The sequence below is a fragment of the Cynoglossus semilaevis genome, chromosome 14, assembly GCF_000523025.1.
Source record: "Cynoglossus semilaevis isolate Cse_v1.0 chromosome 14, Cse_v1.0, whole genome shotgun sequence".
Taxonomy (NCBI): Eukaryota; Metazoa; Chordata; class Actinopteri; order Pleuronectiformes; family Cynoglossidae; genus Cynoglossus; species Cynoglossus semilaevis.
In genome coordinates, this window is record NC_024320.1 from 14,644,308 (window position 1) to 14,666,939 (window position 22,632).

The 22,632-nt window shown below is 40.1% G+C and overlaps 2 protein-coding genes across 10 annotated transcripts in view; one reads left to right on the forward strand and one right to left on the reverse strand.

Annotated features, from left to right (window-relative positions):
• The window catches only part of LOC103389708 (peripheral plasma membrane protein CASK), a 31,039-nt gene extending 9,046 nt beyond the window's left edge, over positions 1 to 21,993 (reverse strand). For 2 of the 7 annotated variants that reach the window (XM_025062793.1, XM_008325245.3), the window contains exons 1-12: positions 20,893 to 21,987; positions 11,545 to 11,657; positions 9,108 to 9,213; positions 8,670 to 8,747; positions 8,492 to 8,564; positions 4,898 to 5,000; positions 4,570 to 4,745; positions 4,140 to 4,262; positions 3,428 to 3,511; positions 3,165 to 3,264; positions 1,296 to 1,313; positions 233 to 354 (exon numbers count right to left, since the gene is read on the reverse strand). In XM_025062793.1, the coding sequence (XP_024918561.1) occupies positions 233 to 354; positions 1,296 to 1,313; positions 3,165 to 3,264; positions 3,428 to 3,511; positions 4,140 to 4,262; positions 4,570 to 4,745; positions 4,898 to 5,000; positions 8,492 to 8,564; positions 8,670 to 8,747; positions 9,108 to 9,213; positions 11,545 to 11,657; positions 20,893 to 20,957 (1,161 nt within the window). In that variant the 5' untranslated portion in view covers positions 20,958 to 21,987. Of the gene's footprint in view, positions 1 to 232; positions 355 to 661; positions 1,250 to 1,295; positions 1,314 to 3,164; positions 3,265 to 3,427; positions 3,512 to 4,139; positions 4,263 to 4,569; positions 4,746 to 4,897; positions 5,001 to 8,491; positions 8,565 to 8,669; positions 8,748 to 9,107; positions 9,214 to 11,544; positions 11,658 to 20,892 lie in introns of those variants that run through there. The other 5 variants (XM_008325241.3, XM_008325246.3, XM_008325244.3 and 2 more) reach the window with 5 other exon arrangements.
• gpr34a (G protein-coupled receptor 34a) lies at positions 3,333 to 7,833 on the forward strand. Of its 3 annotated transcripts, none has more exons than XM_017038643.2 (3): positions 3,333 to 3,347; positions 5,572 to 5,634; positions 6,461 to 7,833. In XM_017038643.2, exon 3 carries the CDS (start codon positions 6,491 to 6,493, stop codon positions 7,715 to 7,717), a length of 1,227 nt encoding a protein of 408 aa, XP_016894132.1. In that variant the 5' UTR covers positions 3,333 to 3,347; positions 5,572 to 5,634; positions 6,461 to 6,490; the 3' UTR covers positions 7,718 to 7,833. The 3 variants fall into 3 exon arrangements, with proteins under 3 accessions (XP_016894132.1, XP_024918564.1, XP_008323462.1); XM_025062796.1 differs by lacking the exon at positions 3,333 to 3,347 and adding an exon at positions 5,339 to 5,489; XM_008325240.2 differs by lacking the exon at positions 3,333 to 3,347 and adding an exon at positions 5,341 to 5,496.
• Positions 21,994 to 22,632: the final 639 nt, after the last annotated feature.

The window sequence follows — 22,632 nt, forward strand, 5'->3', positions numbered from 1 at the left end:
ATAGGCAGCCACTGTGGTGACTATAACTGTCGTGGATGCTCAAATGAAACATTTAACAACAAGTTATTATCTTTTAGCTAGTTTGGCTATTACATAATTTTGTACAGTCAGATTGTGTACCAAGGCAATTAACACACTGGGGATCCTGTCAGCAGATGTTTTTCTTGGCTTGTCCTGACACCTACTGGGCATTTATGTCACAACAGAAAATATATGTGCAGGAGTTCCTTACATCTAGCAGAGTGTGGAGATGCTGATCCTGGAAAACGCTGTGCAGAAAGTCCATGTCTTTCTCACTGCAGTCTGTCAGTGCATGGATCTCCTCCAGACTGTCTAAAACCTGTGACACTGCCCCTGCAGAATACACAGTGTGGTTATACCATCATACACTGCATGTCCACATTATTGACAAATACAAATAACAAACACTCTCAAGTATGACAAGCAGTCCCTGCAAACATACAACAACAAAAAAACGCAAAATGCAACACAACACGGACACAACAGGCACCCACATGTACAGAGTTACACTAACATTCACACAGGACAACACAAACTCCAGACAGAACAAAATAATAAAAATAAATAAATTATCTTTAACATTAAAAATCACAACACAGAGACACACAAGAACATTCAGAACCATTTAACCTCCTAGTACCTGCTGCATCGCCCACACATGCAGCGAAACCAGAGAAACAGCGGTGACATGGCATCAATACAACATTAGAAAGTCACTTCAGTCAAAGTCAGTGTGGAATAACGGGTGAGGAGCAGAACAGTAAAGAACAAAAATGTGCAAAAGTGGATTTTGAAAAAAAATTACAAATAAACTGCAGGCCTAAGGTGACGCTTTACAACTAAAGTCAAAATATTCGTTAGAGTGAAAATGCAAAATGTTAAACAGATCCTTCAGCAAATTTTACTCCATTCTAGTGTTTCTAAAGAACTAATGCTACGTGTAAAATAATATGCAAATGAAATCACTGTAAAGTCTTAGGAAAGCGCTGTAGAAATTGTGGTTTTTGAAACAATCCTTAATGCTATGAGCCTTTTAAGTGTTTAAGTTTAGCTGAAGTGCAAGTAAACAGAGTACCATTATTAATATAGACAAACAAGAAATTAGATTAAAGACACATTCATAAGAGAGTGTGGGAAACAGAAAAGAGAGAAAGGGGAAGCAGACAAGCAAGAAACACACACACACAAGAACTTGAGCAAAAAAGCAACAAATGACAATGTCGAGATGGCTCTCACACATCTGGAGTCTACAGGTGAGGAGGAGGGATACGTACTTTCAGCAGCTAGCAGTCCTAGAAAGAGCACAGAAGAAGAAACGACAGAAAAATGTAAGAATGAGAGTAGAGAAAAGAGGTTGTGCAGCCACTACAAAAGAAGACTTTTGAGGCCAAAACAGACAAGAAAGACTCAGAGAGAAGAAATAGAATAGACACAGGGAATAGACACCAACAGAGTCTGTGGTGTGGATGCTGTAACAACTAATAATCAAAATTCACTGAATTTCATGTTTACGGGGTCATGTCTCTTAGTCAAATTTCCGTTGTTTCTCAGAACTTACATACAATTACATTACATATTGCAACATATGTACAGTGTGTCGCAGTGATAAGCCTCATGGAAAGTGGTCTGACTTAGACTAGAGGGACAGTACAGAAAGAGGGAAATACAGAAACAGAAAGATGAATGTCATTGTTTTCTTCTTGGTTTTCTCACTGTGGTTTTGGTTGAGCTCTAACAGAATGCACCTCCTACACAGCTACACCACCTAAATAATACTGAATTCTACGTAATCGCTTCTTTAGACCCAACCTAAAGAAGTACCTTTATTAGTACTAATGTCGACGAGTACACAAATGTAAATATCTTTATCTTTATCTAAATACTCATGCTAAAAGCAGATTTAATTTATTGTGGGTCAAGTGAGAGATGATTGTTTTCAATTTGAAATTAGAATTCAACCATTTACATGATTTCAGTGTGAGTCTTCTAATTACAACATGTATTATCATGCATGGGGCGTTCCATCACATGCAAATATTTGAGTCTCTGTGTTGTCCTATTAAGTGCAATTTGCCGTTGCAAACACATGTTCTCTTGTCTCTGTTTGGAGCAGTTTTCGTTTTTCTTTTTGTTTTGCTTCTGCTGAGAAGCGGCTGCTGTTTGCAAATCCTCAAACAAATAATGCTTGAACCTAGAATAATTGTGCCAGTCGCCTCAGCACATCTATGGGCGAATATGTTTTTAAACACAGGATGCAGATGTTAAAACCACATGTGCTATTAATGATGTGAAAGAATGAAGATGCAGAAATGAAGACAGAGTAAAGTTCAACAAAAGTAAAAAGCTTTTTAAACTGCAAACATGCCAGTGACCGTCTTTCATTTCTCGTCTGCAGGAAAGAAAAAAACTAAACAGGAAGCATGACTAAAGTCAGGCTGCTGGCTCTGCAGAACTAAGGTCTACAGTGTTTTAGATAAAGGTGAGGAGGAAATACATTAAGCCTCATGATTACTCATTGTAACGATTTCTCAAATAGATTATGTTTATGTGCAAACGCAGCTTGTCTGATTGACGGTGTTTTCACACGTAGAACAGGCTTACAGCTGACAAAATCAGTTTCCTCTAATTATATTTGAAGTTTTGTATAACCTTTCACAAAACAATGGGCCGAGACCTTGGTGGTTGCTCCTTTCAATTGCTATTGTGCAACATTTTGAGATTTTTGGCTTGATATTTTACTCCTTGTCTTCAAAGATAACACGCTGATCATCGGACGTAAAATCATTTAGGTCTCAGGCGTCTGCAGTGGGCAACTGACTTTATCATCATAGGAAGTGAAAGGGGCCAAGACAGGGAAGTGATGCTGCTGATGTGTGTTTTTTAAACATACAAAGACAGGAAGTTCTGTGCAGACAGCTGGCAGAGATCAGAGGCACTAAAAATAGAAACATCAAAACAGAATAGGAACTGGTCCTAAAAAGTTGACTTTCACACTGAAAGACACGGTTTTTCATCACTGACGGTCCTAAAAAGTTGACTTTCACACTGATGTTGGTTTTTCATCACTGACCCTGTATGACACAAATACAGTATTTTCACACACATCCCTGCATTCTCCTTTCACAGACCAGTGTTGGCATTACCTGACGAGGTGGGGTCATCTGTGAAGTCATGGAGCTCCTCTGGGGGGTCCCCATAGTAGGAGTTAAACTTGTGGCTTGAGACAGCAGCCAGGACTGCCCCCTAAGAAATGGAGTTTACATAGTGATGTCCGGTGGATATGAATATACTTTGTTTACAGAATGTGGGTCATGTGAATATTGTGGGTAAGTAAAAAAACTGCACTTTGAAGAGAAGGTGACGCTTTCTATTATCTTTGATTTGATTTTAAAGACACTGCTCTGACCTTCAGCTTCCTCCTGGCGTTGAACTTCCTCAGCTGCTCCACCGTTTCCGGGAGGTGGATTTTGTAGGCATACCTGTCCCTCTCCTAAACACAAACACGGACACAGATGCGGGTTAGGAAGTATGCGAGACTAGGAACACAAAACCGGGCACATGGGACACATCCTTGTGTTTTTACTGTAGAACCTACTGCATCACCGCATTCACTCAATGCTGCAGGAAGTGATGCTGAGTCACTGATGAGTAAAGACTTCTAGACCCATATCACACGACTGAGAGTGAATCCAACAACACAGAAGCAATAACTGTCTAGTTGTTTGTGAATCTTTAAAATAGTCAGCCCTCTCCAATATCTTTGTTTACTAACTGTGAAAGGCAGCGATTCACAGTCAGTCATGCTGTGCGCACACAAATACTGTTGCGGAGGCAGCAGGAGACGTACTTAACCACGCTTGTGTGAATGCGTGACCAAGTGTACCGTGCCTTGAGCCACTTCTTCCAACAGTGTAAGTGTGCACAGTGTAGCAAGGAAGTGTGCCGCACCCAGGCACGGTGTGCTGGTGTGAGTGCACCTGGAAATACATTCTAAGGAAATAAAAAGGAAATCTTATAATATAGACATAGAAAGATGCCAATTGGTTAAGACTAGCATCTTTACCTGAGGCACTTTTGCAGACCTAGCTGTAATAAAAATTGCGTGCTTATGATCTTACCTTCAGCCAGGGGTGATTGAGGGCCTCATACACAGTGATCCTCTCAGCAGGGTCCAGCATCAGCATGCGTCTCACCAGGTCTTTGGCGCTCTCTGAGATGTGGGTCCACTGGCGTGGGTTCATCTGGAGAGAACAGACAAAAGCAAGTCAGCTTTATTGGCCAAGTATGAAAAGCACATTCAAGTAATCTGACTGTTTTTTGCACTAGTCATGAAAGTAGATCTTTCCACTGAAACCAACATTACGCAGTTATGCATCAGCCTCTTCAGCTTGATGTTACATTTTTCAAAACCGCTCACTAACTTAATCTTGGCAACAGGAAGGAAGGACGAAATAATCAATAAAAATGAAAAGCCAACCTTACATTCAATGTTCTGGTTTCGCATAACTTCAGTGGGGAACTGATACAGATGTTCCATTTGGACCTCACCTTATATTTTCCCTTAATTATGGCCTCAAACAAACGATCCTTGGTGCCATAGAAGGGCAGACAGCCAGAAAGGAGGATGAAGAGAATGACTCCACATCCCCATACGTCCACAGGTTTGCCGTACGGCTCCCTCTTTACCACTTCTGGGGCCATGAAATGAGGAGTACCGACTCTTCCTGAGAGAAGCAAATGGAGAATTGTGCCAAAATACACTTAAACTCACACACAAGTGTATGTAGGGAAGCAGGAACACTTTGACTAATTGTTTAAAAACCCTAGATCAGCAAGCATGTCCATGTGCAGTGTGACCACAGAGGTAAATCTCTACCTCCAGCTACTAATCCCGACTCTCCCAACTGAATTGCCACGCCAAAACCTCCCAGTTTGACAGGAGCAGAGTTCTCCTTAGAGGCCAGCAGCACACAGTGAGGCTGCAGAAAAAGGAAATAGAAAAAGGTCATCGCTGATTATTTTCAAAACCCGTGTTCAACAAACAGAAGCTGTGCAGAGCAATATTTTGCAAGATATCAAGATTTGTGAACTTTCTTTGTATCATTCTATGATAGTCCTATAATCAATGAAGAAAAACATAATTGACTGAATTATGTTTCAAATGCTGGCCACAGTCTGTTCTGTGTTCAAAGCAGGCGTTGGTGGGCTCACTTCCTGTCTCATTTGAACTGTTAAACTGATTAGATTTCTGGTAACCAAGCTTGGGGAGCTGGTGACAAGAGGCGGAAGCATAATCAGCCACGGGGGTGGGGGGTGGGGGTGGAGAGAGAAAGAGAGAGAGAAAGAGAGAGAGGGAGGGGAACAAAGAAAAAGTTCAGGTTGATAACTGAGAAGGAGGAATCGATATAAGATACAGGCCACAAAAGTCTGGAGGAACATTTCTTCAACATCCTCTTTCATTACATGTGGTATAAGGTGATTTTTAAAAAACTGTTTGCTTCTTTTGATGTTGGCCAGTCAAGTGAATTCTTCGCTGACCTCTCGTTACAGAAACATACTTCTGACCCGCGGCTGTGCTGAAACAAAAAGTTCGCTCTTTTTGTCTGTCCACAGGTAAGATGGCTCGATTGTGGATATTTATAATGCAATTATTTTTGTTGAATTACGGAATCAGGATTGTTAAAACAAAAATAGCACAAGCTAAACAACAAATCTTTAATTTTACTTTATATCTTCCTGTTTAACTTTTGCTTAAATATCTAAAAGATTAGATACATTTTAGTGCACTATCACAATATGGTGACAGGCTTTTTAAAATTTAGACAAAAAAAGTTATTGAAGAACATTGAAGTCTGGTCTATTACAGCCTAGATCAAACAGCAACCATACAGACTAAATGCTGGTGGGACTGGAGTTGTTCTGTATAATATGTCTTCTATTGATGGCTGTTATGTGGTTTTGATACTTCAATACGTATTCTGTTTCTGGTGAGCTCTGATGTAATATGTAATCTGTGAAAGAGATCTGTTGTACTGCTGCAGGGTGCAGATGTCAAACCAGTGAAATACATTCACTTTTAACACTAGAAACTGCTGTTGCTCTTAGTCTCATATCTCCTCCTGCTGTTTCCCTTCACTCTCTGCTTGTCTTAAATACAACAGAGAATATACCCTCAGAAAAGGTGATAATCCAGCTCTATCCACAAGTTTTAGATAGACTGAGTTTCTGTGCAATTTTCTGTGCTGGATAAACCAGGTGTCAGACTGATTGTCATGAGGTCACAGGTGTAGGTGTAAAAGAGCAATAATTTTTGTATTTCCCGTCAGTGCCACATTTGCATCTCTGTGACATTTGCAGAAGATCACACATTGGAGTAGTGTCTATATGACTCATAAAGTTAAACTTTCATTCATTGTTCTGTCTGTGTCTTCTTCCTCAGAGCTCCATTTCCCAGCTCCAAGTTGTCAAAATGAGTGCATTCTCTTTGTCCCACTTCAACCATTCAACCTCTGCTGCCATGTCTGCTCACTCCTCTGCTCCTACATTGGCTCCAGCGTTCCACCCATTTTCAGTGGCATCATCAATCCATATTTCGTCCACACCTTCAAATCAGACTGGGTGTCATCCCGACGACACTAACATTCGTCTGCCACTCATAGCTTTTTATTCCATCTTTTTCATTTTGGGGCTTGTAGGTAACATTTTTGCCCTGTGGGTTTTCCTCTTTTTGCAATCAAGTCGCAATTCTGTGCGAGTATTCCTCATCAACTGTGCTGTGGCTGATCTGGTCCTGCTAGCGTGTCTCCCCTTCAGGATCTTTTACCATGTCAATGGGAACAAGTGGGTGCTGGGACCTGTAGCCTGCAAACTGGTGGGGAATCTCTTCTACATGAACATGTACATCAGCATCCTGCTGCTGGGCCTCATTAGCCTGGACAGGTACCTGCGGCTGAAGGGGAAAAGCAAAGCACGGCGAAGATTAACCATGAAATTGTGGGGTCAGAGCTGGCCGTGGAGCTGGCTGGTGTGTGGGATCGTATGGAGTCTGTCGCTCATGACGATGGTTTTTATGATTGCTACAGCAGAGGATAGTGAGGACACTGACCGGTGCTTCCAGTACAAGAAGAGACGCAAGGTCCAAGGGAAAGCCTACTTCAATGGAGTACTGGTGGTGCTGTTCTGGCTAGTCTTTGTTATGCTGGTGATTTCATACATAAAGATAGCTTCCCAGTTACTGAGGGCTTCACGCGACAAACCAGGTCTTCCCAACGCACAGAAATATAAATGCACCGCCAAAAAGTCCTTCTTTGTTCTGTTTGTCTTCTCTGTGTGTTTCGGACCATATCACGCTTTTCGCCCCATCTACATCCTTACTCAGCTCAGTGACACCGTATCCTGTGACTACCTGCAGCTAGTAGACCACACCAACGAAGTGATGCTGCTGCTCTCTGCATTCAACAGCTGTTTAGATCCCGTCATGTATTTCCTGTTGTCAGGATCAGTGCGCAAAACAGCACTCCAGGCTGTAGGACACCGACTGGGAAACAGGCTGCCATTCTGGAATGATGGGACTTCCAACAGCTCCACCACTGAATTCAGGAGGTCGTCTGTGGCAATCCAAGGAATGGCGTTGGTGTTACCAAATCCAACCCCACAGAATGACAATTTGCCTCCCTCTACTGGCCCATGTGGATAACTGATTGTGTCTACATATGTGTTTTGGTAAAACATTATGTTCACATAAAAGTGTATGTGGTAAATAATGCTAAATCAAATATATTATATTAAAGTCTATGCTATGTTGGTTTTAGAGATATGAGTCTGTTTCCTTTCCCAAACATAAGCTCAGTCACAAAAAACAAAGAAATGACTGGCAGGTTAAATCAACCAAAACACATCTGTCAATGTAACTCAACTGAGAACAACTCTCTAGGCTTATTTTGGTCCATCTGGGTTTAACAGATAAGTCCTAAAACAAACACCAGCATTAGTGTGAGGAAATCCAGCTTCACCAAGGCCTAACCTAGAGGCTCTAACGTACTGGTTTTATGGTGCAAACCAGGCCACAGTGAAGCTTCTGTGTTGTATGTGTGCGTGTGTGCGTGTGTGTATATGCCTCATGTGAATGGAAGTGTGTTTAACTGCTCCATCTGCTCTGTTAGTGGTTGCTGCCTGTTGTGTTAGGAGGCTAATCCTGCAGGAATCAGGGGGTGATGCTAATCTGGCTACAAGATGTCCTTACAGATCCTGACACCATGACATGCAACTTTGAGTTTGGCTACTGTTTGAAGACAAAAAGGAAATCTTGCACTGGATTTTTTTTTTATTTTTTAGATGGAGCAAATGTTTTTAGTTAAGATTAGGAAACATGTCACCTTTGGCTTTCTTTAGTTACAGATGATAAAGTTTGACGTTTTGCGCAACTTTTGTGTGACAGTTTTTTCACATGCATGCCTGGGACATCTCTCACCTTTACATCACGGTGAATCACATTGTTGTCGTGGCAGTATCGAAGAGCCTCCAAAATCTGCCTCATGTAATGGCTGCAATGACAGACGTCATCAACCACATAAACAATGTGACTTCCTCAGGCTTTATTAATATTCAAAACATATTAACATATTTGCAGCTTCTAGGCTGTCTCTTACCTGGCCACTGCTTCACTGTACACAAAGCCAGCATCGGCTCGTTTAACAATTTCAAAACACAGGTCTGCACCATCCATGCTGATTGAGGGTAGAAGATAAACAACTAAGGGTCAGCACGACAGGAGAAATCTTGTTTCCACAAATTACAGACAACTTCACGGAATGATGTCACTGCACCACATTTCTGTCTGTGCACACACCAAAAAAACATCAGGTGACAGGTTTACTCTTAGATATAAACATCTATTGTTTGTTTCATTATTTATATTTTAATGCCACCTATTACATTAAGTAAAGAGCGCACTGTGAGTGTTTCTTTTTTTACAAATATCCATATATATATATATATAAATATATATATATATATATAAAGGTGTTTGCTTAGACCACAAAATCATACACACAAGCTATTATTAAATACACAATGCATAGACTTACAATTCAAAGACCATGTAGAGCATTCCATCAGAACTGTATGTCTCCAGCAACTCCACAATATGTGGGTGTTTGAGCATGTGGCAGATGCTGGCCTCTCGCTTTAGATCTGGAAAATAAAGACACTCCCTTTATTTGCATACTTTGGTAGACAGTGTTGTAAAAATGTATTTAGACAGCTCAGAGGCTCATTTATATCTGGCAGAAGGTTTAACTGAATATTGTCTTTGCCTGGGTGGTGAATGTAGGAAATGAAAGAGTGGCATGGACCAGCCTACTGTTTGCTAAACCTCGACTGCACCACCAGAGGGAGCTGCAAAGCATTTAGCTGAGAGCTGACAGTAGCTCAATTCTTGATTAAGACCGTACATAGTGGCCATACAGAGGGATGTTTATCGACTGGTATCCGACAGAATGACATGAATGCAGCGACTTTAACTGAATGACCGACTTCTGGGAAACAAGTGAGGATACAAAGATGTAGAGAGCTGCATCAGCTTGACACTCACAATTCACTGCTGTTAAGCTCCTCACTATTAAAAAACCTAGTTGGCACAGTGCACTCCCCATTTAAGTGTGCAAGTGTGCGGTGTGTATGCCTGTGTGTCTTTATTGTGTCCTGACAGATCAGGATCATTATGCAATAGTGAGAAATGCTGCTGAATCCCCGCCACAAGGCCGCCTTTCTCTGCTCCTTTAGCTTTCATTATCGTCTCTCTGCTCATTTATGCTTGTGCTACTCCCGTCTCATCCACTGTGGGGGCGTAACAATGATGCCCAGTGTCCGCACGGCAACAAGGAACCCACAGACAGCGGGCAACAGAGCTCGAACAACTTGGAACCTTGTCAATGGAGACAGTGATGCTCATGAGGGATGATAATAGCAGTGTTGAGGTGATCAAATGGTCAATGCAAATTTTTTTTTCCAGAAACATTGGTACCATTTCTGTCTGTCTGCTAATCAGCAGTTATTGGCTTCACCTGTGCTGATTACGCACGTCTCAGCAGCCATTGGTCACACAGCTGTGGGCAATCAGCCTGACTAGGAGGAGATAAAGGCAGGCTGTGCTTTACTGCTTATTGTGTTTGGACATGGGAGAATGGACATTGTTTGGGTTTGTGTGTGTGTGTGTGTGTGTGTGTGTGTGTGTGCGCGCGTGCGTGCGTGCGTGCGTGCGTGCGTGGTTAGTGTTTGGGTTTTTTTTTTTTTTTTTTTGGGAGGGGGTTGGGTTTATTTTTATGATATTTATTGCTTTATTTTCAGTTGTTGTTTATCCCAGTTGGTAATTCAAATGTCCATGGCCAACTGAGTTTGGTCTTCTTTTAGCAAAGTCCTTTTCTACAAGCAGATTTTAGAACCAGTTGAAGAAACATTCTATTACAATACATTTTGTGTTGGGAAATCTTGTTTTGGGTAAATGAAAATGAACTTTCACAAGTAAATGTAAATGACTTTCTTGGTGAATTCCCCCAAAGATGACTACCAAACAATGTGGTCACAATGGTGTCTTGATGATGACCCACCACTATAAATCTATTTTTGACCATTGACTAGACTAACTGAATCAACAAATAAGAAGAATGGTGTCAATAAAAGACTAGTTTGCAGTTCATCTCCTTTTCCAAAAGCTACTGCTATTTCTCTAAGCTCTAAATTCCACATGATCTATTGAAAATATTAGCATTTGTTTTATTTAAGGTAGAAGAGATTCACATAAAATCCATGTTTGATTTCACTCCTCTGCCTTTAGGTCATAGTTGTGTTTTGAACTCCACTGACCAGTAACCACGGGGTGAACTAGGCAAGAATAGACTTTTTTTCACGTTTCAATGGGAGGAAAAATGTTTCAGAGAAGGGGGTTGAATAGGTGGTTAAATTTAGATCTAAGGTCGCAACTAACAACAGGTTAATCCAGGTTACATCAGGTGCAGACAATTGTTAGGGAACCACTTGGTAAACATCTTTACTCTCTCCGCTCATACACCCTCGGGTTACTTCCTTGTCTTGTTGTTATTGGCTGCCACTCTCATCTCCTACTGAGACCTCACAGATGGCAAACAGTGAAACGCCAGCTTTTCCAGAAAAAAACTCCATCTCTTTCCATGTCTACACTGCACAAACATGCACACATCTTAGCATGATATTGCACAAAAACCACATGGTAAGAAACGGCCTGTTTTAAAATAATATTGCAGATGCATGTTCCATACACAAATATTGTGACATATTTTGTGTTAAATATCACATATATACAGTTAAAGCCACCAGAAGAATCATGCGGGTGATTTCCATCAAGGTAGGGGTTAGTTAAAAGACGTAAGCCTGCTTAATTCCCTGTGACTGAAGATCTTGCTGATTAACCCCATCCATCTGGTGTGAGATCTCTAAAACACTTTAAACACATTCACAGCTTAAACTACAGATTGCTGCATTGCTCACCTTCAGTGCTGAGGCCTGGGCTGGAGGTAAAGCTGGCCACATCCACGATCTTCACTGCGAACTGCTGCCCGGTGTCCCTGTTGATGCACCGCCGCACCACGCTGAAGGGCCCCCTGCAGAGCACAAACACGTGAATTAGCTGCAGACACAGGATCAGCTCTCTGTGGAGGGATGCTGTTTCTGTGAGTACTGTGGATTTACAGAGGGTGGTTTGCTACACGTCGTAACTTCCTTGTGCCAGTGGGAATTATAGAGCAGCGGTGTGCTGCACAGCTGTAAAAGCTAAAAGAAAAGCTTTTATTATAAAGACCTCTATGAGGGAGACCTGCCCTTCACTGTTTATTTCTGGATGAAGGATCTTGGCATTGGCACCGGAATATAGAAAACATAGGGAATGATATACTGCCCAGAGTTAAAATGTAATGCCAGACTAGGGATAAAACATGTGCAGCAGAAATGACCTGCTAACACGAAACAACATGAAAAGAAGAGAAGGTTCTGGAATACAATCTAAACAATGGCTTTAAAGTATGGTAGTGGCACTGCCACTTTATTTATCAAAGCCACATATTATTGAATTTGTAAATTAATTCTATCAAGAATTGTTGTGGGGTTTGAGACATAAAATGTTAGGATTAAACATGGTACATTTTTTAGCTTTAATGAAAATTCTTCAACAGGTGATATGCAATGTGATCTAAAATTAGTTTAGGGAGAAAACAATATAGGAGTCAAAAATGAAGTGCTGGACAGTATCGGAACACCGGATATCAACATCCCTAATCCTAACCTGTGTTCTTCCAGGCTGGTAACTCCACCTCCAAGACCCTTGGTCCAATATATCTACCACATAGCAACACAACCTCACCTATTGTTCTTTTAAATACTCTTTTCTCTCTCCAAACCGTTTAACCTTAGCTCTTCCTCTAATCTGCGTATTTCTAATGCTACTCATCCTGCTCATGCCCAAATCTCAGCATCTTCATCTCTGCCACCTCCAGCTCTGCCTTCTGTCATGTAGACAGGGTCTCTGTCTACAGATCACAAATTATAGCTGGTTTCATGGCTGTGTTGTAAACCTTCACTCTTGCTTAAATCCTTCTTTCATACACCCTTCAGTGTTGTCACTTTCATGAAATCTACAGAATCTACAGAATTTTGTCAGGTTCATAATAATTATTTTAATTTTCAACGCATACATACAGTACACAGGGAATTATCGGTTTACGACATCCTCAACTGACAATCCAAGCACGTCAGAAATGACCTGTTACCTAATTATTGTTTCAGAATTGGTGGAGATGCACAATACTAGTCGACCTGTTATCTGTGTTATGCTATTTCCAGAAAAAAACAACTTCAACACAGGAGTTTAATTTACTTTATTTTAAAAATGTGATTGAAGTTGCTTGCTCTCCACGCAAAAGGAAAATACATTTTTAACGAAACACGCCTGGCACCTGTCAAAGTATACAACAGAATATAGACAGGCAGGAACAGCACGGAAGAGGTGAGGAAGCAGAGGGTGTCGGCTGTGATGACCTGCTGAGCTGCTTTAAAAACGTAGTAGTGGAAACACTGCAATCCTGCACAATCTACTGTTAATAGTGGCATCTGCCTAATAGGATGAATGATCACTAATGAAATGCCTTTTGTCATTCACTTTCTGTCCATTAACAGATCACAACCTTGTCAATCTCTACAAGACACATTTATGAACACACAAACCACCACACAACATACTAAAACCCATTTACAATCCTCCAGTTTTTTCTCATTTAAACCTCATCTGTAAAACAAAAACACACACTGAGCATTAGATTAAATCAACAAAGCAGTGGGAACAAACACTGAAAGCAGTTGTTCCATTTCTGTCTGCTGGCTCACTAGTGCACACCCTGCTGTGTTACAGCCGTCTCTACTTATCTCAGCTCCACAACACTCCAAACAATTACTGCCGAAGATTTTCTCTCTGTCAGTAAAAAAAACCTGTTCAAATTCTGCAGAAAATGCAACCACACGATTATTTCTCACATCTGCTGTAATGATTAACCCAAAAAACCTGAGCTGCATGTGGTCACCTCGGACCAACAGAGCCATAAAACACAGGTCTTCTTGCCTCGAGTCCACAAAAATCCTCACAACAATCTGACAAGCCTCAGTGACCTTTGCCCTGTGTGGTTAACGTATTGCAGCAGCTGTGTTTCCCATCACAAAAGCGTGGGGTGTAACTACCCCCACCTCACACTCTAATCTTACAATGATTCCACATCTGTGTTTGACGGGGAAAAGGGTTTATGTTGTTTAGAGAAGAAGCTACAACCACATGTACAGAGGAAGCTACAACAAATGCAGCAGCAAACCTACAGTATGTTATGAGAAGATTTTTCTTTATCGTTTTTAGGGTTGTTAATCTTTATCTTGTGATAATGTAATTCAACATTTAAATTGACAGATTAATGCAACAATGTTTCAGAACTGATACTGATGTGTCTGTTTCTTTGTAGAACATTAGAAGAATCAACTCCTGTTAAGCATGGCTGCATCTTAAGCTCATCCCTCTGCCTGGGAAACTGTGTATGCTGAGGAGGGACAATATTTATATTTATATAAAATATATATATATAAATATTTATATAAGGGCGCACAATAGGGCCAGCCACACATGAGGAAAGATGTGAACAAAGTAGGAGGGAAAACACCTTAGAAAGACAAAGCATAGTAGAAGAGGTCAGGTTCACAGAGAGCGTGATGGGGAGCAAGAATTACATTTAAGCATGTTAATGGAAAGTGAAGGAATAAGCAAAAAAATAAGAAGCAACTTCTAGTTGCATTTCAGTGATAATGAACTAAACATTTGAATCTAAAGGTTGTCCTAAAATGTTAAACAAATAAAAAACAGTTGTTAATTTTTGTAACAAAGTGAAATGAATAAAAATATATTACCAACACAAAAACGTTGTAATTGTTAAGGCCAAAATCCAAGGATCAAAGTAATCCTAAATGAAGAGCCATTTGGGAGCCATAACAACGACATGTTTCTTCTCTAGAGGCATTAGAAAATTGCAAGTTTTCCAGTAACACTGAAAGGTCAATGCAATAAATGGTAAAATGTTATAGTTTATATAAAAATGCCTGTAAACACAATTAAGTGTAGCTGAATTTATTTCCATGTTCATACATTTACCGCCAACCTTATGTTGGAATAAATGTGAAAACCATGCTTGATTATTTCCTATGGTTCTTTAATCTGTCCAATCTACCCATTACTAACCTTTATTAGTTAGAGAAAAGCATCTTGGATGAGAGGTGTAACATCTTCAAAAAGAAAAAAACCTACTTCGTCCAGTTGCCCTGGATGTAACTATTTTTGGATTTTTCAATTTAATTTTCATTCGTGGATCAATGAATTTATTGATTATCGTCCCAGGCTAGCAATTCTTATCAACCGTCCTCTCTGGGATGCTTTGACTATGTAACAAAGCTGCGTAGAGCCAGTGACCAGTTGGCTCAAACTATGGACCATGTTATTCACAATTACTCCGTTGTAAGTGATACCATCTTAATGCTTTGCTAAGGACATTCTAATCAATAACTTAACATTCTTAACATTCAATCATCCAAAATCCTCTTATCATACTGTATCACTAAAAACTCAGTCAGGAGGAAGCTTGAGGGCAAACATGTCTACATCAAAAAAACATCCATTAATTAACACGATCCTCAAGACATATTAGGAACCGCCCACTCCTCAGATGATATATTGACTCCTTGCAACAGCAGTAAACCTAAGGTCTTTTTAGTCAATTCGGTACAAACAAATTAAATAGTATTTGCCAAAAGCAAAAGAAAATGCCATTGCTGGTTCACCAATGTTTCTCGGCTTGTGTATTGGGAACAAATACTTTATTTCCAGTGATCACACAAATCTAGAACACAGGTCCATTTGACCCCATCTCCCATGCTTTTGAATCACACAGGAAAGATTATTCTACCTCATGTGACTAGGGCCAAAGGGACTGGGTGTGTGCATCTCAAGGTGATATGACAGGAGAGACGGCATTCTGCAGTGACATCACCACAGCTGTGCTGAGGGGGCTCATACAAAGCGCCCACACACGGCTCAAATACGACAGCACCATTTATCAAACAGTGGCCCACGGTCTTAGTCTCTGCAGAACCTTCACTGAATTTTTTTCACTCTCTTCTCCTCATCTATGACGTTAGTTCACGTCTTAAGATCTTAAATGAAGGTGGGACAAACGTGTCAACAGGTCTTCAGTTCCAACCCAGGTCAATGTGTGTCTGTGCCTCCAGATTAAACACTTGCAGGACGCAGGATCTTTGCTTTAAAAAGCATTTTGCTTTTTAGCTGCAGTCAACAGCTGGCATCATACGCTCACTTTCTGTGAATCATAACTTTGAAAAACCTAGGAAAAAAATGAGTGTAATGCTGTGAAACACATAAAGGAATTTTTTAAGTTGCTGCACGGCTTTAGTGCAGAGTCAGGTAAAATACATTTATCTGCCGTTGTCACCAGGCACATTATCCTCAGTGTCATCCAGAAAAAGCTGCCAAAAACGTTCTGTGAATCATCATTCTCAAATGCCTGAGTGCAAATACTCTATTCATAATTAGTGACTACACTGTACTATACTACGCAGTATTTAAAGATTGCACAAATGAAATCGGGTGCATAACTGTATGTTTTTTTTTTTGTAATTTAGCAATATTCTCTTTATCTATAAAAACATTTTTATTGTAACTTCTCAGATAACAACCCAGATCTGATCAGGTCGAGTCAAAAATAATTCATTTGAATGTGTTTTTCTTCTGGAGTCCATTCTGCTAAGCAATTTAAATAAGTTCAACAAAGTTCAATGCTATTAAACCACCCTTCTTCAATGCCGGAATAATCCAGAGCAAATCCTCATGCAAATTAGGGGAGCAACACTTTGAATATCAGTGTTTGGGTTGCAGACTGAAATGTGGAGCAAGGACACCCTTAGGAGAAGATTCTGAAGAACAACCTGGAGTTAATTCAAATAAAGGTTCAGGTTTTCTTCAGTTTGTCATTGTCGTCAGAAAGAGCTTTGCCTTTGCACCATCCTTTCACAGCTATTGATCTTCCAAATGTTGAAGGCTACAGGAAGTCGAAGCACACATAAAAAGGAAAGGTTCTCCATTCAAAGAAAACAATACAAATGACTGTACTGCGGAAGCAAAGCAATTCGAAGAAGCACAGAAGAGTTGCGACTAACTGCCAGTTTCTTCACTAACACACATGTCACTTACTTGTCTGGTTGAATGCAATTTGGTTCACCAGTGTCAGTGTTCACACTTAGTCCGGTTGAAGTTGCTTGAGTCATTAACATGTGGCAACATCTACACCTTTTGTTGACACTAAGCAAATGGACCAGGTTATTTTGAAATGGTGGAGTATGGTCCGCTTGCTATGTGAACGTCATCCATTACAACTTAACTACCAACTAAGACAAAAATCGATGTACTAAAGATGTACTAATTCAAGGGAGTTTATGGCTGTGAGTACAACAACAAAACAAGCAAAGACATTACTGTATCTCATAGCCATAAATGGAATGGTATAAATAATTGGCATAATAATTTCTTTCAGTGTTTTGGTTTTCAGTTTTCAACCTTAGTTTTCTCACTTTCGGTTTCGGCCAAGAATTTTTATTTTGGTGCAACCCTAATATATATATTATATACTGTGTATGTATATATATATATATATACGTACATACATACATACATAAAGACACATCTACATAACGATTGATGTAATGTTTCCTAAGAAATAAAATTACGTAAACCGGTACCAGAATTATCCAGAGCAGTGATCATTTCAGAGGGCTTGGGTGACTACCAGATGTTAATATCTTATGCTTTACTAAACAATGCAGGCCTGTTGTTTCACAGGGTCTTGGTTTTTCAATTGCTATGTCACGTGTTTAAACAAAGTATTTTAGAGGACCTAACAGTGTCGAAAGATTTTGCATGTTTGTTTGGATGGATGAAACATTTTAGGTGGAAAAGGTTTGTAGTTTAAAATATATAGATGTGAAGCACACAAAAAGCTCTGCTGCCAGCAACACAAAACTACAACTTCTGATGTGAAATAAGAAAAAGGAGGCCCTGAGAAAAGGTGTTCCCAGTGACCAGGGACCCTCTGTTAGCACTTGTGTGTGTGTTCACTCTACCATAAAAACTATCTAAGGCCTTTGTGATAGTAGAAATTGGAAACAGTTTGAGAAGGGTAATCTGGGAGACTGTACAAACAAAAGTCAACATCTGGTTAAATGACATTCACATACACTGTCATAATAAAAATTAATTACTAACCTTATTTCTGTAGAAATGATTCTAAACATGCCACCCTAGTTTAGAAGCAGTGAATACTGAACAGTGACTGCTTCAGCAATGCTCTCAATCCCACCCAGCCAGGCTGCTCCTATCCGACACAAAGCCGATCAAGGACAATAATAGAAAACGTCTCTGAGCAGCAACAATGGAAGACTCAGGCCTGGATAATAGGGTTTATGAACACATTTGAAAAGGAGGCAAGGGTAAAGGTCAGACAAAGACACGCGACCACACAATAGAACCGACCCCTAACAAACGAGCACAAGTTACTACAAAAAGGAATATGATATGACGTACTGTGAAGGACAAAGTCATTAACGCAAACCTCAAATTGATCTAATTTATTTTGCTTACTTTAAAGTCATTTTTCAGTTTGTGTGCAATCAGTGTACATTATTTTAAACATGGATGAAAACCTTACATTCACAAAGTTAAAGGCAATATTTTTAAATTAGATGTTAAAAAAATCATAAGCACAAAACAAGGGCTGCTTGTGTCCAGACAACCTCTTTTACTACAATTATTATGCCTTCTTCTATACACTGTGTTGCTTTTGGGCTAACTTAATTCACAATGTTTATGTTTGATCTATAAAATGGAATGTGTACAATTGTGTATATGTGGATATTATATATTCACGGTCTTTCAATTTTCTGCAGTTTTGTTAGCAAGGGTGAATAAAAACACTGTACTTTGAGAAATATCCATGCATTTTATCATTACAGCAAAATTCAACAACCTCTGTAATTGCATGGTATCCTGATGTAGTGCAGTTATAGCAGGGTTATAGTCTAACCAAAATCAACTACAGTAGTTGCGATTTTTTACTTGTTTTTGAATGTTTAATTAATAAATGCCCTCAGTTTTAACATGATGCCCACACCTACAGTACAGTAGTGCTGACAGTAAAGCACTGGGGGGAAAACAAAGTGGGAGAGTCTAACAGTCAGAGTCTGCTGGCATTATTGATATCCTTAGCCTAAGGGCCATCCCATTCCCAGCTTCACTTGTCTCCATTGATCTGCGTCAGCCTCCCTTTCTGTCCAACCTCTTGACTAAGGAAAAATCACCCCTCTCTCAACCACCTCGTTCCTACATTACATCCCAAGACACTGGGATTTTCCTACATTACATCCCAAGACACTGGGACACTGGACACTGGATTCAACACACTTGATCCATCAACTGCCGTTTCACAAAAGTACTGGAGGGATAAGAGGGATTTTCTGGGATTTTCAGTGACATAAATGTGACATTGCTTCTTTACTAAAGCTTAAGGCATGCACCAGTCCAGACTACTGTTCACTCATGTATTAGCTCTCCGCTGACCTGCTTGGGCTGTATGACCGCACCTACAAAAGTGCTTAGCAGACAGCCTTGGATATGTTTACCTCTTCAAATGTTGTGTTACATGCAAAATGCGCAGATTTTGCCACACAATTCACAATGGTAGAAAACACTGCTGATGTAACTGTACAGCTCACATGGCAGAAAACTTCCACCACAAAGGTAATGAAATATTTGATCTGGTTTTATCTTCAAGTGAAACAATCCTTCAGGGAAAAGGATTTACAAAACTCTTGCACTTCCCTGACATAAAGTAACAATTACATTTGTCAATGGCTCCCAGTATATATTGGTTACTAGGAGTCCAAGGCAGTGGTGCTGGACCGGCCATCAATTAGTAACCAAGGCAACAAGAAGTCTCAGGATAAGGAAACAAGTCCTAAAGCTCCTGAAAAAACATACCCTCTCCACTGAAACCGAATGGACCCTCAGACCTCTAAAGAGTTGCCTGTTTCAGGCTTCAGAAGTGGAAATGGTGGAGAACACATGTCTAACCACAAATCCTTTAATTTCTGAGCATCTTGAAGATGTAACTGGTTATCTGCTTTAAATGAAAACTATTACAGTTTATTGCAGCAATTGATGTCAACCCTATTCCTGAAGAAATCCACTAGAAATGTATTTGTTATGTTATATACCAGGACTTTAAAATGTTATTGTTAATGATTTAATATAAATGAAATAATGCAGATAACAAATGTTGTATTTAATGGCATCTTTCTCAGTTCCCTAATTTCTGGCACATCAGTAACACTGATGCACACACTCCAGCCTCTTGGGTGGCAGTTGTGCGTGAAATTGGTTTGCAAGGTGTGAAATACACAGGATGCCAGCGATCCCAGTGATGTCCGCATACAAGAAAGTTTGGTAAATGATGGAAGAGGTGGATACATTGTTTGTCTTGTTGGGCAAATGTTTCCTTTCTGATTAGGTGCAAATTGTGCGACTTTTTACAGCAACAGACTTTTAAACCTAGGCTATAACATTCAAATGTAATTGCATTGGTTGTTTATGTGCAAGATAATGTTTTCCGCAAGATAACGGACTAGCACATGGAGCACACTGAGGAAAAATAAATCTATTCATATCATCCCATAGTTTCATTATTTACCATGTACATTGCATCCACAGTAGACATTGTTGATTCTCAATGATGTAGTTATGACAAAAAGACACTTACGATTAGTTCTAGGAGTAAATCTGCTCTGGTTATATTATGTCCTTTACGACCATAACTTAACCAAAAAACCAAAACAGGAAATTGATTATTAAAAAATTTATTTTTTATTGTTTCAACTGTTGCCCAACTAACATGAGTTGCTTAAAATCAACAGAAAACATCCAAATATAACACTTTAAATAGTATATAATGTAAAGTATTACTTTGTAACTGATTAAACTTACTATTGCATTGTCTGTATGACATAATAGTAATAGCATTTACATTTGTATTTACTAAGGTATATCATTTTGAGTATGGATAAAGGATAAAAAGGTAAAGACCAATGAAAGAATGAATGGATATCTGTATTAGTCTGTCATACCATTTGCATTAGATTGTCAAGTATGTAATAAATGCGTAATTATCATTTCTAAGTGTCATTTACAGCACTTACTTTCCAATCACCTCGCACAGCTCGTAGACATCCTCGAATAACACGTCGTCGTCCGCCATGGTCATGCAGGTAAAGGAGGATGCTCTGCTCCTCCTCTCCCTCCACCAGTGCTTTTATTCAGAAAAACAATTTAAAACGTTCTTTTGTATTTTTCCCTAGCTGAATGGAGTTGTTTTGAGTTCCAGAATGCACGGTCGCTGAGTGTCTGGATAAAAACCACCCAGGGAGTCCCAGCTACCCTGTTAGCAGCATTAGCTGTCAGTCCACTGCGGCCCCACCTTCTCCTGAGCGTTTCTCTGTATAGACAGGGGGCTATAGCCAGCGAGCTAGCTGCAGAGCAACCGCTGGGCGTGGAGATGTTCCTTCAGAAAAACAGCACACTTTGCATGTCTAGGCTTCGTACCTCACCGCCAAGTACGAGACTCCACCACGGTTGCATGAACGGATAACTCCCGCACCGACAATGATGCTGCTCCCTATCGCGCAGAGCTGACGGGGCTCTCTCCAAAATGGTTGGCTTAAAACGAGCTAACCGTTGATGGAGTCACCGGTTGGCTGGCGCCGTTATTGCGGCCCCGTACACCCACCGATGCCTTATCCCAGCAGAAAAAGCCTAACGTGACCGGGCTGCGATATGCTTCATTTACAGCATCCCGAGCCCGAATGGAAGACCTTCATTTTCGCCCCGCTGCACATACCATTCGTACTGAATAGGGAAAAAAATATATATAAATTTTACAGTGTATTCCCAAGCAGCTCCGCCGTTGCTCCAGTTCCTCAGATGCTGGCTGGCTGGCTGGCTTTGACTGGCTGTTCCTCTGACTTCGAGAAATACCAGGCCCCTCCCTCGCTCCTTTTCTCTATCGCCCTGGAAACTGTTCCCAGTCCGAGCCAAAATGGCCGTTACATGAAAGCGGGGGTGCCGTCCCCAGGACCCAAAATGACGTTACATGGGAGTCCGATTTCCTAATTTGCTCCAAGGGGCTGCATCCAGCGTGTGTCGCGCAGGCGTCGACAGTCCTTAGTCACATCACCTTACGTCAGCCTTTTCCCTGTTCATTCCTATCCTTTAATCTGCAGTTTTACTCTTCTGTAAATTAATTACACCCGGCAGTCAGAGTTTAATTGCCATATGCTGCATTTACCAACAATATACAAAACAATGGCTGCATTTACTGACAGAACATAAATAGGGAATTTCACATTTCAATTAAGGCTGTGGCCAGCACTGAATGGAATCATACACATATTTGTGTTTTACAGTTGCATCGCCTGTACATAGATGTAGGTCAGTCAGGTCATCACGTTTCTTAGCCAGTTGCATAGGATTTTATCCATTATTTTAAGATGTCATAAATTGCTATTTTATGGGATTGTTTCTCATATTCAACATCAAAAATGTGCAAATAAAACTCGGTTATGGTGTTTGAAGAGATCAGACAGCCATATATGTACCTTCACTACCCAATCATTCCTTCTGGGTAGAATTATGTTTTGACTTAAACGAATACTAAATATTGAAAAATATTATGGGATCAAATGGAAAAATAAGTGAAGGAATGTCTTACTTCCATGAGTTATGAGACACAATTCCAGTGTTTATTTTATTGCTAAATACATGTCACAATAACGTGTAATAGCACTATCAAGACTGTTTCCATGATTTAAAAAAACAAAACAAAACCGAAGTGCAAATTATTTAAATTTGTCTGAAATTTAAACAATGGTTTGTGTGCCTGT